Source organism: Mobula birostris, chromosome 30 (assembly GCF_030028105.1).
Source record: "Mobula birostris isolate sMobBir1 chromosome 30, sMobBir1.hap1, whole genome shotgun sequence".
In the NCBI taxonomy this organism is placed as follows: Eukaryota; Metazoa; Chordata; class Chondrichthyes; order Myliobatiformes; family Myliobatidae; genus Mobula; species Mobula birostris.
Window position 1 is genome coordinate 33,452,281 of NC_092399.1, and position 14,912 is coordinate 33,467,192.

General features: G+C 44.8%; 1 protein-coding gene across 1 annotated transcript in view; it reads right to left on the reverse strand.

Moving 5' to 3' along the window:
• Positions 1-1,941: 1,941 nt before the first annotated feature.
• LOC140190472 (potassium voltage-gated channel subfamily KQT member 4-like) overlaps positions 1,942-14,912 on the reverse strand; it is a 112,572-nt gene continuing 99,601 nt past the window's right edge. The window contains exon 13 of the mRNA XM_072247086.1: positions 1,942-2,163. Within this exon, the coding sequence (XP_072103187.1) occupies positions 1,942-2,163 (222 nt within the window). The remainder of the gene's footprint in view (positions 2,164-14,912) is intronic.

The window sequence follows — 14,912 nt, forward strand, 5'->3', positions numbered from 1 at the left end:
ACCTGAAAGCAAAGCCTGGAGCAACCTGAGATGTCTCTGAGGGATGCAGCAAAGTGTTTACAACTTTCAACCAGAGCTCAAGTCACTGATGCCCTTCTTTCGCTTTCACTCAAGACCACATTATCCAACTGTTGTATTACAGTAGAATACTCTTGTCTATAAGCTCTTATGAATTCCCAAATCCAATTTATTTTTCATTTGTTTGGTGTTCTGATTGGGGCTGGCAAGGGTAACATTGATTGAATCATGCCCAACTGCCTCTTGAATCCAGCAGCTTACTTACTGCTGTTGAATGGCCAGGAATCAAGGATGTGACACCAAGTGAGGCTTCGGATATAGTCCAGGACAGGCAAGGATGGTCCCCCCCTCATCAGTGTTGGTGGATGCGATGTTATTTTCACAAGCTGGTGACTTAACGACCTAAGACTGGCCTTTTGTTCTAAGTTTATTGAACGACCTTCCCAGGTGCAATCTGAATTTATCTAATCTGGTGGCTGGCTGCACAAAGCAGTAAGGTCTATATGATGAAGAAGTTAATGACCTTGTCAAAGCAACACTATAGGTATTTCAGTGATAGAAGGATATAAAGAAAGGTTAATTTTCACTTTGCTGCTTCTAGTCTCTCTCTCCCTCTTCATGTACAATAAATTATTAACAGATTGTGAGTGTTGGTCTCATGTGGGACAACCCCTCAGATGTATCTGAAGTACAAAGGTTGGCACCGCCCAAGAGATTGCATGTTGATGACCGTCCATCAGATCACAGCTAAAGTATTTAACTTGGACATCTAATCAGCTAGGACTTCAGACACAGGTAATATTGTAGCTGTAAACTGAATCATGCCCAAGTCGAGACATTGAGAGGACTGGTAATATTGGCTTGCAAACAATGCATTTCCCAAACACAGTCACTGGGATCTTGAATAGAGTTTACGTTCTTTCTCATTTAAAATAATTCAAACATCGGACTCATTTTGACATACACTGCATTTTGCATATCTCCAGCAGTTGTCTGAGGAATTCTGGAAGCCACTGAGAAATGCAGGGAAGTTTCACGGGAGGACTGAGTGGTGATTTTGTGTTTTTGCATTTATCGGTGCTCCTGGAGCTGCCTTTCAACTTTAGCAGGACAAGGACAAGAGTACGCAAGCAGCAGTCGAAAATCCAAGCCATTATATTTAAACCTTAAAGTCCCCCTTCAAGCAGGATTGGATTGAATTGCTCCTGAACATTCTCCGATTAAAAAAAGAATTTTCCTAACCCTTTCTTTATCATCCCATTTTGATTGAACATGCATTTCCTTGAATGCTGTTTGGTGAAGTCAACGACATGTTGGTCATCACTGAGAGACAGTCAATTTTCAACAGAGTTTTGACCTTCATCAGTTCCTACAGTCACAATCCTCTGCAATCCTGTGTCTACTGACCTTGCGGTACGTTGTGTGCTCCTGACTTTTCACATAATGGCTTCGGTGAGGAAAGTCACACATTACCAGTGATCTCAGTCACACAAGGAACATAATAAACAGTTTCATTGGAATGTTCAGAGTAGTAAATAGGAAATTCCCCCTCTCTGGAGATCCTATCCATAATTTCAGCTCGAGTAGTCTCTTTCACATTGAGTTGCACTATTGCAGTTGGGTTTCTTTCACAAGCCTTGTTTGTGGATGTCGGTGGGCTTTGCTAATGAATGTTATTTTTTCCTGCATCCCCAATCATTTTCAGATTTGGATTAGTAATAGTCCTTAAGATATTCCTTGAAGTTTAAGTATTCCTGGAAGTGCTGGGATATTCTTTAACAGTTGATGACCAATACAGAAAAGATATTAAATTAAAATGAAAAATAACAATAATCATTTAGAAGTGTCTCCTATGGTTTGTTGGTGTGAATCCATGTAATTAATGTCTGCTGAGTATAGATGAGTGTGGGTCACCTGGATCTTCTACTGACTTTCTTCAAGATTTGTATGGGTCGATACGTTTAATGTCTGGGTAGACATGGAAATATCTGTAGTGTCCACCGGGCTATGATAGTCAGAGGTCAGGTCCTGGTCTATTAGAGGAATGTTCATCGCAGCCAGTGTCAGTGCTGTGGCTGAGCCTTTGCTTAAGCTTTGGCCGTAGATCATCAGCAACATGTCCAGCTTTTGCTCGATGGACTGCACCTGGAACATGGAGAGAAAAGACAGAGCATGTATCCAAGGGAAGACTGAGAATACAGTCGGGCAAAACTTGAACTACCTGAGGAATGCGAAGATGCTAAAGTCAAAGTCAAAGTAAATTTATCATCAAAGTACGTATATGTCACCACATGCTATATTTTGAGGTTCATCTTCTTGCAGGTATTCACAGGAAAATAAAAAAGTACAACAGAATTTCTGAAAAAAGTGTACATAAGTAAAGACTGACAAACTACAGAAGAAGACAAACTGTGCAAATAAATAAATAATACTGGGAACATGTGTTGTAGAGTCCTCGAAAGCGAGTCTGTGGGATCTGTTCAGAGATGAGGTTAGTGAAGTTTTCTCTGCTAGTTCAGGAGCCCGGTGGTTATAGGGTAAAAACTGTTCCTGAACCTGGTAGTGTGTGTTTTGGACACGGCCAGGAGTGTGATAAATTATTACTATTTACTATTGTCACATGCACTGAGGGTAGTAAAAAAAACTCTGTTCTGCATGCCATCTATGCAGATCTTTTCATCACATTGAGGCAGTAGAAGGAAAAATCACCTACGAATGCAGAATAAAGTGCAACAGTTACAGAGAATCGGCAATGTAGGTAGACAGTAAGGTAAAAGACCATAATGATTTAGACTGCGAGGTGAAGAGTCCATCTTAGGAGACCATTCAATAGTCTCATAACAGCAGGAAAGAAGCTGTCCTTCAGCTTCTTTCAAGCTCTTGTACATCCTGCCCAAAGGGAAGGGGGAGGAGAGAGAATGTGAGGTGATTGGGGTCTTTGATTATGCTGGCTACTTTACTGAGACAATGAGAAGTGTAGACAGAGTCGAAGGAGGGGAGGCTCATTTCTGTGATGTACGCCCACAACTCTCTGTAGTTTCCTGTGGTCATGGGCAGAGAAGTTTTCATACCAAACCGTGAAGTTTCCCGATAGGATGCTTTCAAAGCTGCATCAATAAAAAGGTGTATTTTGTGTGCTTGGTGTACATGGGGATTTTAATAATGTTTTCTGGCCTTCTTTGAGAAGGACCATACCAAATCTGGGCCTGTGCTGTGACTCACTGGAAAGCATAGGTAATTCTCCCTTTCCTTTACTGGTTAACAGAAACTCTCGAGTTATGATTTAAAATAACCAAATGGCCTGGCAGATTGGAGATGGAGCTTGGTGTCTGATGGCTCGTCATGGTTACAGGGCCTTCAGTGGCATTCAGCAACTCTGCATTGGAAATGTCTCAGTTTTCCAGTTTGGGAAGGTCTCTCGATGGTCAAAGGTCCACTGATTACCTTTATCACCTGGCGCACACACTGTGATCTTTCAGAGTGTTCAGTGAGCTATCACATTATGTTGTTGAGGCTGCTCTTGGAGTATTGTGCACAGTTTTGGTCACCCTGTCATTGGAAAGACATCATCAAGAGGGTAAGGAAAAGACCTGTGAAGATGCTGCCTGGGTTATAGGGAGAGGTTGGCCATGTTGGATCATTATTCCTTAGAGCACCTGTCACCTGACCCTGAGAAAAAGATACCAGCTATCTATTCTATCTATGCTCCTTGTCATTTTATAAACTCTGCCAGTCTCCCCTCAATTCCAAGTAACATACTAAGTGTAGAAGCTGAATTGCAGAATGCTTATTTTCAGCTCAATGCAAACGAAAATGGAAGTGAAACAAATTAATAATTATTGCTTCACAACACTTGGAAAACTTGGCCACAACATTTTCTTCGGACTGTGTGAGATGACGTGACTCCCCATGTCATGGATTCTGGTGGACTGTGGCACAGCCTATTGTTGGGCACTCCTTGGAGAACTTGGCCTTCCTAGACCAGGAAATAAGTGATTTACTTTCATCCTTAGTTGACTCCCATACACTGAACCAAACCCTTCCTACCATTCCCATTGCAATCACCCATTATTTCCACCGATCCCTGTATCCCTCACCTTCTGAGTTTGATCCCAAATCTGATCACTTTATCCCACCACCAGGTAATCTCAGTCTCTCTCTCTTCACCAATAATTGATCTGCCTTCTCTCTACTGGGTGGTAAATTCTCTCTACTGGATGATGGGGTGGTAAATTGGATTAGTAAGTATGCAGATGATACTAAGATGGGTGGAGTTGTGGTTAAGGAAGTAGGTTTTCAAAGTTTGCAGAGAGATTTAGGCCAGTTAGAAGAGTGGGCTGAAAGATGGCAGGTGGAGTTTAATGCTGAAAAATGTGAGGTGCTACATTTTGGTAGGACTAATCAAAATAGGACATACATGGTAAATGGTAGGGCATTGAAGAATGCAGTAGAACAGAGGGATCTAGGAATAATGGTGCATAGTTCCCTTAAGGTGGAATCTCATGTGGATAGGGTGGTGAAGAAAGCTTTTGGTATGCTGGCCTTTCCAAATCAGAGCATTGAGTATAGGAGTTGGGATGTAATGTTGAAATTGTACAAGGCATTGGTGAGGCCAAATTTGGAGTATTGTGTACAGTCTTGGTCACCGAATTATAGGAAAGATGTCAACAAAATAGATAGAGTACAGAGAAGATTTGCTAGAATGTTACCTGGGTTTCATCATCTAAGTTACAGAGACAGGTTGAACAAGTTGGGTCTTTATTCTTTGGAATGTAGAAGGTTGAGGGGGGACTTGATACAGGTATTTAAAATTATGAGGGGGATAGATAGAGTTGATGTGGATAGGCTTTTTCCATTGAGAATGGGGGAGATTCAAACAAGAGGACATGAGTTGAGAGTTAAAGGGCAAAAGTTTAGGGGTAACATGAGGGGGAGCTTCTTAACTCAGAGAGTGGAAGCTGTGTGGAATGAGCTTCCAGCAGAAGTGGTTGAAGCAGGTTTGATGTTGTCGTTTAAAGTTAAATTGGGATAGGTATATGGACAGGAAAGGAATGGAGGGTTATGGGCTGAGCGCAGGTCAGTGGGACTAGGTGAGAGTAAGAATTAGGCACGGACTAGAAGGACCGAGATGGCCTGTTTCCGTGCTGTAATTGTTATATGGTTGTATGCTCCCACTCTATCACCCACCACTATTCTCGTCTTTCTTAGACCCAGTACGGGCTTGATCAGTCCCCCGCCCCCACCAATGGGCTCCAGGGGCCACCTCCCAGGCCCCCAGAGTGCCAGCAGACAGAGAGATTGCTGGTCTCCCACCAATGTGGCACTCTACTGCCCTCATGTGGCTGACTGGAATTTCCCGTCACATGGAAAGTCGAACACGGAATAGTCAGGAACAGGTCGTTCAGCGCACAATGTTGTCCTGAAACATCTGAAAAGAAAATCAAAAACACCCAAATACTAACTCCTCCTACCTACACCATGAGTTACAAAATACACGTGGACTAAGATGTTAACTGTGCTGTGCTATCACCAGTGGGATCATCAGTTGATCTGCCACCTGTCTTCAGGAGTTTCGGCCCGCTTATGATCAAGACTCCCTCGAGGTGGTGGGCCAGCAGTGCTAAAGCACCACCTCCCACTGGTGAGCTTAAAAACTTGGCATCTGCCTCTATCAGAGTTGTTGGTCACTTCCATCCAACAGATAGTCTGCTCTTCAGGTGTCTATACAAGATATGTATACACTGTCCGACTATCTGCCCCTCTGGACATACTTGGTCTGGACACTCATGCTGATCCTTTCTCTGCTGCCTCAGCTACAGCCCTGTTGGTTGACTTGATCTCTCTTCTAATGAAGCCAAGGTCACGCAGCCACTTCTGGAGAGTGAACGCAATAAACCCACGGCAGCCTATTTCGAATGTATAGCATGAGATCTTCCACCCTCTGTCTCTGCACTCTGATCTCAACTCTGCATACTCGGTTAACTTGCGCTCATGGGCTTCATCGATGTTGTCTTCTCAGGGGACTGTGAGTTCACCAATAACCTCTTCTCTACTGGTGTCAGGCCATACGATTATATCTGGATAAAATGTGGTGAAAGCTATTTGCTCCGGGAAACTGCCTTTCCTGTCCAGGTCAGCCTTGACACACCAATCATTGGCTGAAGAAAGTATACTTGATCGTGAGCCTGTGCTGTACACCCTTGACTTGGAGCCTTCGTTCACAAATGATATGTGATGTTCTGTGCAGCATGGGGCATGAGATAAGTTGTGCTGCAGTACTCTCTGCTAAACCGCTTCTGTTACAACTTTGAGAACGTTGTTATGTCTCCAAGTGTGCATGCCACTGGAAAGATTGACTCTGCATGCACTCAAAATATGTTGAAGTATTCCCTTCTCACCACAAGCAGCACACCTGTCTGTCTTATCTTCATACCAGGTGCTGAGGTTGGCAGGTGTTGGGAGCAGATCATACGCTGCTCTGCATAGAAAAGAAATGCGGAGCGGTTCCATCTGCCACAGAACATTCCAAGATAGGTGTCATTGTTCAACACTTTCCCATTGGGTCCAAGCCCCTTGTTTGGCCAGGCCAACTGTTTTAGCTAACCTCTTCTCCTCTTCTACCTCTCGTATTTCTTGTGTTACAAGCTTACGGTGCTCCTTACCTGTAGAAGATGACCACCACTTGTGGGTTGTCCATCCAAGTTCCTGTCGGCCTAGCTGGATAGCCCCAACCGTCTCCTTGTGCTTCAATCTAGACTCTGCCTCATCAACTGCTACACGGGCTGACCACTTCCTGCCTGATCTCACATCCGGCTGAGTGTTATCGATGACAGGGTCTTTTGAATCTTGAAGCATCAAGAATGATCTTACCTTGGCTACCTTGACCTCCTCAACAAGGGATTGCACTGGGATGGTAAGCTTTGTCTGGCTACTGTGGATTGCAACATTGGTGAGGCTGCTCGGTACTCCAAGCCACTTCTTCACATGCTTGTTGATCTTCCGTTCCATTGCCTCAACGTGGGACATTGCCACTTCATAGACAGTTAGTGGCCACATTATCCGTGACATCAGTCTGTACTGCAAGCACCACAACTTCAACTTGTCAGGCAAGCCACACTTGTCAACAGACATCAGACCTCTGCTGATCTGTTCTCCTGTCTCTTGAATCCTCTTGGTGTCTCTCAGCTCCTCTGTGTACCATCGCCCGAGGCTCTTAACTGGTTGGTCCTGAATGGATGGAATCTCCTCTCCACAAAGGGTGAAATGAAAGTCAACCAGCTTTCCTCTCCTAAGAACAAGGCTCCTTGACTTCTTGGTCTTGAACTTCATTCTTCCCCAATCCATTAGCTCCTCGAGTCTAGATAGCACATTTTCTACTGCCTCCGTGCTGGGACCCAAAAGGGTAAGATCATCCATGAACGCTCATATTGGTGGTAACTCCTCTCCGCTATCAAGTGCGACACCTGGTCCCACTGATTCTGCAGCCATCACAATAACCTCCATGGCTAACACAAAAAGGATGGGTGAGATTGCACATCCCATTGGGATTCCTACATCCAAGCTCTGCCACCTATTTGTAAACTGCTGAGTGGAAAACCTCATCCGGAAATCTTTGTAGTACTGCGTAACAAAGTTCCTCACCTTAGCAGGAATCCATAGGAATTCCATCGCAAACTCAGGACATGGGGAACAGAACCATACGCATTTGCCAGATCAAACCAAACTACAGCCAGATTTCTTTTCAACCTTTTCGACTCCTGGATGGTATGCCATATGATACTAGAATGTTCAAGGCATCCTGCGAAGCCTGGTACTCCTGCCTTCTGCACAGATGTATTTCCTAATCCGTTCTCTATCACAAATGAAGATATTCTTTCTGTCAGAATGCCAAACATAATCCTCCCCTCTACATTCAGGAGTGAAATTGGTCGGAACTGATTCAATGTAGAAGAATTCTCTTCCTTCGGGATGTATACTCCTTCAGCCTCACTCCATGACAAAGGAACAACACCTTGTCTCCACACCACCTTTAACAATCTCCACAAGTATTTCCTCAGCTGTTCACACTTCTTGAACACCTTATACGGCACTCCATTAGGTCCTGGCACTGAACCTGACCTTGCCTTTCTGATGAACCGTTCGACTTCTGCCAGTTTGGGTCCTGACAGATCGAACTTCACTCCTGACTTGGTAGGCTTCACAAGTCCTGAAATGTCAAGCAAAGGAGCCTCCTGCTGTTCATTAGAGTAAGTGCTTGCCAGGTGATCTTCAAGCTCTTGTTGAGAGATGTTAAGCTGCCCGCTCTCACTTTGTTCAAACAGTTTCTTCATGAACTCATGAGGGTTCTCAAAGAACAACTTTCTTGCCTTCTCTCTCTTCTTTCTCTTTTTACGTTGTGACTCTGCACGACGAAATGATGCTAACTTTATTCAAAAATGCTCTCGGAGATCAGCAAGCCCTGGCTTGTCACCCTCACTTGCTACCTTCCACCTCTGTTTCAATGATCTAAGCTCTGTCCTCAACCTACTAATCTCCTTCTGGCGCCTGCTTGGTTGCTGTGTAGGCTTTGCTTTCTTCAACTCAACCAAACCAAACCTGTACTTTCCAACATCATAAATCATATCGCCCATCACTTCCAGCTTTCTCTTTGATGTTCCCCTGAGAGTGTTCTCCAACATCATACTGATATCCTCATCAAACACACGCCAAGCCTTCTCATCTGCCATTGCTGGCCACTTGGCCTTCCTCTTCTTCTCTACCTCCACACCACCGCCATCATGCGAAGGATCTACCTGGGTACTGTGGTCTGAAACCTGACCTGGGTTATCTCTCGTCTGACTTGGAGTATGATGACTCTCTCCAGAGTGAATCACTGTGGCTTGTGAATCAGTGGTTGAAAAGACCACATCATCTGTAAATATCCCTCCACCTTCCTTACATCCATTTGCCTATCCAAACATCTCTTCAAAGCCTCAAATGTATTTGCCTCTATTACTACACCAGGCAGCACGTTCCCGGCATCCACCAACCTCTGAGTGAAAAAAAATTACCTACCCCCTCTCACCTTCAATGCATGCCCTCTGGTATTTGAAATTTCAACCCTGGGAAACAGATACTCTCTGTCCACTCTATCTGTGCCTCTCATAATCTTGTAGACCTCTATCAGATCTCCCCTCATCCACTGCTGCTCCAGAGAAAACATCCGAAGTTTTGATAGCACATGCTCTCTAAACCAGGCAGCATCCTGGTAAACCTCTTGCGCACCCTCTCCAAAGCCTCAACATCCTTCCTATAGTGGGGTGACCAGGACTGTATGCAATACTCCAGATGTGGCCGAACCAGAGTTTTATAAAGTTGCAACATAACCCTTGCATTTGGGTTCAAGTTCAATCTCTCTTCGCTGTCAATTACATTTCTGTGCTTTTTGCACAGTTTAGATGAATGAAATTTGATCTGATTTGACACATAACAATTCTCAGGAAGGCCACCAGAGAGCTGGCTGAAGAAGCAGAAAAGGGCAGCTTTCGGCCGTGGCTGGGGAGGGAGGACAGAAATCGAGGGGCCGACTAACCCCATTGGTCGCCGCACGGGGTGGCAGGGAGCCGTCCCTACCACTGTTCCACCACCAGGAGGCGTACCAGGGCCTGAAGGGAGCGGAACATCAGCGAGCTGCACTGTTGGAGATACGGCAGGCAGCACAGCCAAACAGGACACATCTTCCTGTAAATCTCGTATGGAGCTCGACAGAGCTGAGTGGATAAGGGCAGATGCTTTTCCTGGCCGGTATAACCAGAATCAAGGTTCACAGTCTCAGAAAAAGGGCCTGATCATTCTACAAAGAGATGAAACAGAAATCCTTCACCCTGACACTTTGGACTTCTCTACCCAAGAGGGCTGTGGAAGCTCAGACATTAAGTGTATTCGACACACCACTGATAGCTCTTTGGGTTCGATGTACAAAGGGATCTCGGGGTCTAGGTTAATACCTCCCTGAGAGTGGCAATGCATAAAAGTACAGAGGTAAACACAAGAGATTCTGCAGATGCTGGAAATCCAGAGGAACACAAGCAAAGTACTGGAGGAACTCAGCACGTCAAGAGAGGAATAAACAGTCGACGTTTCGGGCTGAGACCCTTCATCAGGACTGGAAAGTTAGAGGGAAGCAGCCAGAATAAGAAGGTGGGGGAAGGGGAAGGAGTACCAGTTGGCAGGTGATAGGCGGAACTGGGATGAAGTAAGAAGCTCGGAGGTGATAGGTGGAACTGGGATGAAGTAAGAAGCTCGGAGGTGATAGGTGGAACTGGGATGAAGTAAGAAGCTCGGAGGTGATAGGTGGAAGAGGTAAAGCGATGAAGAAAGAGGAATCTGATAGGAGAGGAGAGTGGACCATGGGAGAAAGGGAAGGAGGAGTGGAACCAGAGAGAGATGATGGGCAGGTGAGGAGAATGGAATGAGAAAGAGGGGAGCCAGAATGAGGAATAGAAAAAGAAGGAGGAGGGGGAGAAATTACTGGAAGTTAATGAAATCAATGATTAGGAAGGAGGCTACACAGGCAGATATGAGGTGCTTTACCTCCAACATGAGAGTGTGGCAGTTGGAGAAGACATGGGCCATCATGTCAGAATGGGAATGGGAAGTAGAATTAAAACAGGAGGCAATCAGGAAAGTCTGCCTGTTGGGGCAGTTGAAGCTTTATCACTCCTTTAGAGTGATAACGAAGGCATATGACGTGCTTGCCTTCATTGCGGGGTTCATCGAGCATAGATGTTGAGAAGTCACATCGGACTTAGAGAAAACTTTGCTGAAGCCACACTTAGAATATTGTGCGAAGTTCTGCTTGTCCCATTATGAGAAGGATGTAGAGACACTGCAGAGGTTTCAGAAGAGGTTTACTGGGATACTGGATGGTTGGGAGGAGGCTATTAGCAGTAAGGAGAGTTTGAACAAACATGGTTTGTTTTCTTTGGAACACAGGAGAGACCCAATAGAAGTTTATAAAATAATGAGGAACATCAATAACGCAGACACCAGAATCTCTCCGTCCTAGAGTAGAAATGTCAAACACAGGCGGGCGTAGCCTTAAGGTGAGTATGGGAAAGCTTAAGGGAGTTGGGTGGTGCAAGTTATTTTGTAGGGAGAGCTAGGTACTTGGAATGTGCAGCTAGGGTTGGCAGTGGAAGCAGGTGTGATTGTAGCACTCACAAGGCTTTTTGTTGGGCACACGAGTATGCAGAAAATGGAAGGATATGGGTGATGTGCAGGCAAAAGGAATTTAGGTTAATTTGGAATCATGCTCGGCAGAGATCATGGGCTGGAGGATTTGATCCTGTGCAATACTGTTCTGTGTTCTGTCGTCTATTATGAGAATCAGAAGATATGACATTAATGTAGAAAGTGTCACTCAGGTAAAAGTTCACAGAGTCATAAAATCCTAGAGCACCACAGCAGAGAAACAGGCCCTATGGTCAATCCAGTCCATGCCGGACTATTAACATACCTAGTCCTATCAACCTCCAACCATGTACATATCCAAATTTATCTTAAATGTTGAAATCTAACCCACATCCACCAATTCCACTGGCAGCTCATTCCACACTCTCACCATCCTCTGAGTGAAGAAGATCCCCCTCATTTTCCCCGAGCAGCAAGCTCCCCATCTTCAGCCAATATGTATGAAAAAATGGCTGTATTGCTTGGAATGGTGATAGCTAAGAAGTGAATCCTGCAAATGTGGGAAATGGACTCCGTGCCTACCTACGATCTGTGGCTGAGAGAACTGGCAAATACTTTACATTTGGAGAGACTGAGACTATGTAATGAGGACAGAGGGGACATCTTTGAAAGGTTAAGGGCCCCTGTATTGGACTTTCTCACGGGGTGAGGACTGAGGATTTTTTGGTGCGGTGCACCTCTGCTGTGTATGTTTACTTTTGCCTCTATATTTTTCTCCCTTTTGCTGCTCAATATTTAATTAGATTTCGTTAAGGTCGTGGTTTTTGTAGACGTGCTTTTCTTTTTGTTTTTTGGTTTGTAATTAAAAAAAAGAATAATTAAAAAAAAACATTTCACCTTTCACACTTATCTCAAAACCTTTAGTTCTACTCTCACCCTACCTCAGTGGAAAAAGACTGCTTGCATTTACCCTGTCTTTAACCCACATAATTTTGAAAATTTCTATTAAATCTCCCTTCATTCTCCAATACTCTAGGGAATAAAATTGCCTGTTCAATCTTCCCCAAAATCGAGTTCCTCAAGTCCTGGCAACATCTCTGTAAATTTTCTCTGCACTCTTTCAATCTTATTTATAACTTTCCTGCAGATAGGTGACCAGAGGTACACATAATACTCCAACTTACTCCTTACCAACATCTTTAACAACTTCAACATAACATTCCAACTCCTGTGCTCAATACTTTGATTTATGAAGGCCAATGTACCAAAAGTTTTCTTTATGACCCTATCTACCTGTGACACCACGTTCCAGGAATTACGGATCTGTATTCCCAGGTCCCTCTGTTCCACCACACTCCTCAGTGTCCTGCCATTCGCCGAGTAAGTCCCACCTTGGTTTATCCTCCCAAAGTTCAACACCTCACACTTGTCTGCATGAAATTGCTTCTGCCATTTTTCAGCCAGTTTTTCCAGCTGGTCCAGATCACCTTGCAAGCTTTTTAAGATATCTCTGATAGGACCTCTGCAATACTTACACTAATCCACGCTTGCCAGATCCTTTCTGATACCATCAAAATTGGCCCTTCTCCAATTTAGAATCCCAAACTGAGGACCAGAATTATCTATCTCCATAATTATCTTGAAACTGATGGAATTATGACCACTGGATCGAAAGTTTCCCACTACACACTCTTCTGTCACCTGCCCTGTCTCATTCCCTAATAGGGGATCCAGTATCTCTCTATTTGGGACCTCTATATATTGATTAAAAGACTTTCCTGAACACGGGTGATAAACTCTATCCCATTCTTTTTTAACTCTATGGGAATCTCAGTCAATATGTGGAAGGTTAAATTCATCTACTATCACAACCTTAAGTTTCTTGCAAATATCTCAACAAACTTGCTCCTCTAAATTCCACTGGGTGGTCATCCCTTTCTTATTCCTCAGTTCCATACAACCTGAGTAGATGAGCTCTCCAGTCTGTACTGTCTGAGCAATGCCATGATATGTTCCCTCTGTGCCCCTCCCCATTTTATCCCTCCCTCTCTACCACGTCTAAATCAGTGGAACTCTGGAACATTGAGCTGCCAGTCCTGTCCCTCCCGCAAGCTAGTCTCACTAATTGGTTGAGGTAGGTTCGATGTTGTCATTTAAAGTTAAATTGGATAAATATATGGACAGGAAAGGAATGGAGGGTTATGGGCTGAGTACAGGTCGGTGGGACTAGGTGAGAGTAAGAGTTTGGCATGGACTAGAAGGGCCGAGATGGCCTGTTTCAGTGTTGTAATTGTTATATGGTTATATTATATGGTTAATGGCTACAATATCACAATTACACATGCTGATCCATGCCCTAAGCTCACCTGCCTTTTCTGCTTCTATTGAAATATACGTAACTCAGAACATCAGTCCCATCATGTTCAACTTTTTGTTTCCTGACTTTGTGTGTAGGCTTAATGCATCTTTCCCGCAACCTCTCCGTTATCTGGTGCACTGGTTCCCATCCCCTGTAACTCTAGAGTAACCCCGCCCCATGCAGCAAACCCTCCAGTTCAGCTGCAAACTGTCCTTTCTGTACAGGTCCCACCTTCCCTGAAAGAGAGACCAATGATCCAAAAATCTGAAGCCCTACCTCCTTCATCATCTCCTTAGCCAAGTGTTAAACTGTATGATCTTCCTACTTCTGGCCCCACTAGCACAACCTGAGATTACAACACTGGAGGTCCTATCCTTCAGTCTAGCACCTAACTCCCTGAACTCACTCTGCAGCATCTTCTCATCCTTCCTACTCATGTCATTGGTTCCGATGTGGACCAGGACCTCTGACTGTTCATCCTCCCACTTAAGAATGCTCCAGACCCGATCAGAGTTGTTCCTCATCCTAGCACCCAGAAAGCAACATGCCATCCGGGAATCTTGTTCCCATCCACAGAACCTCCTGTCTGTTCCCCTAACCACTGAATCCCCTATCATTACAGCTCACCTCTTCTCCATCCCCTTTTACCTTTGAGTCACAGAGCCAGAGATTTGACTACGGTGGCTTTCCACTGCTCGGTCATCCTCCCCCCGACCCACTCCAACAGTATCCAAAGCAACATACCTGTTATTGAGTGGAATGACCACAGGGGTATCCTGCTCTGGTTACCTATCCCCTTTCCCCTTCCTGATGGTCACTCAGTTACCCGTGTCCTGCACCTTAAGTGTAACTCCCCCACTGTCTCGCCTGTCAATCAACCCCCCCGCCTCCTGAACGATCCAGAATTCATCCAGCTCCAACTCCCAATTCCTTAGCTCTGTCCATAAGCAACTGCAGCCAGATGCACTTCTTGCAAGTGTGGTCATCAGGGACACTGGAGGTCACCCTGCCTTCCTACATTCCACAAAGAGAAGCATTCCTCTATCCTGCCGGGAGTGCACGGCTCTAACTGTGCAATGAGAAAGAAAGGAAGAAAAGAAATGACCTGAAAAATCTCCTTATAGCCTTCACTTCTCCTCAGTGAAGCATCTCTGGGCCAAAGACTCAGTTCCTACTTCAACACTGGCCCACTAATACAATGGCCGCTCTGATTAAACCCAACTTTTTTTTGTTGGCCCTTTCCAATATCTAATTACCCCACAATCTGTGGCACGTGGCAAGTCCCAACTGTCCCCAGTCTCGTTCCTGGCACATGCAATCCAACAGCTCCTAGGGATCTGTGGCCCCAACTGCTCTCCTCGCT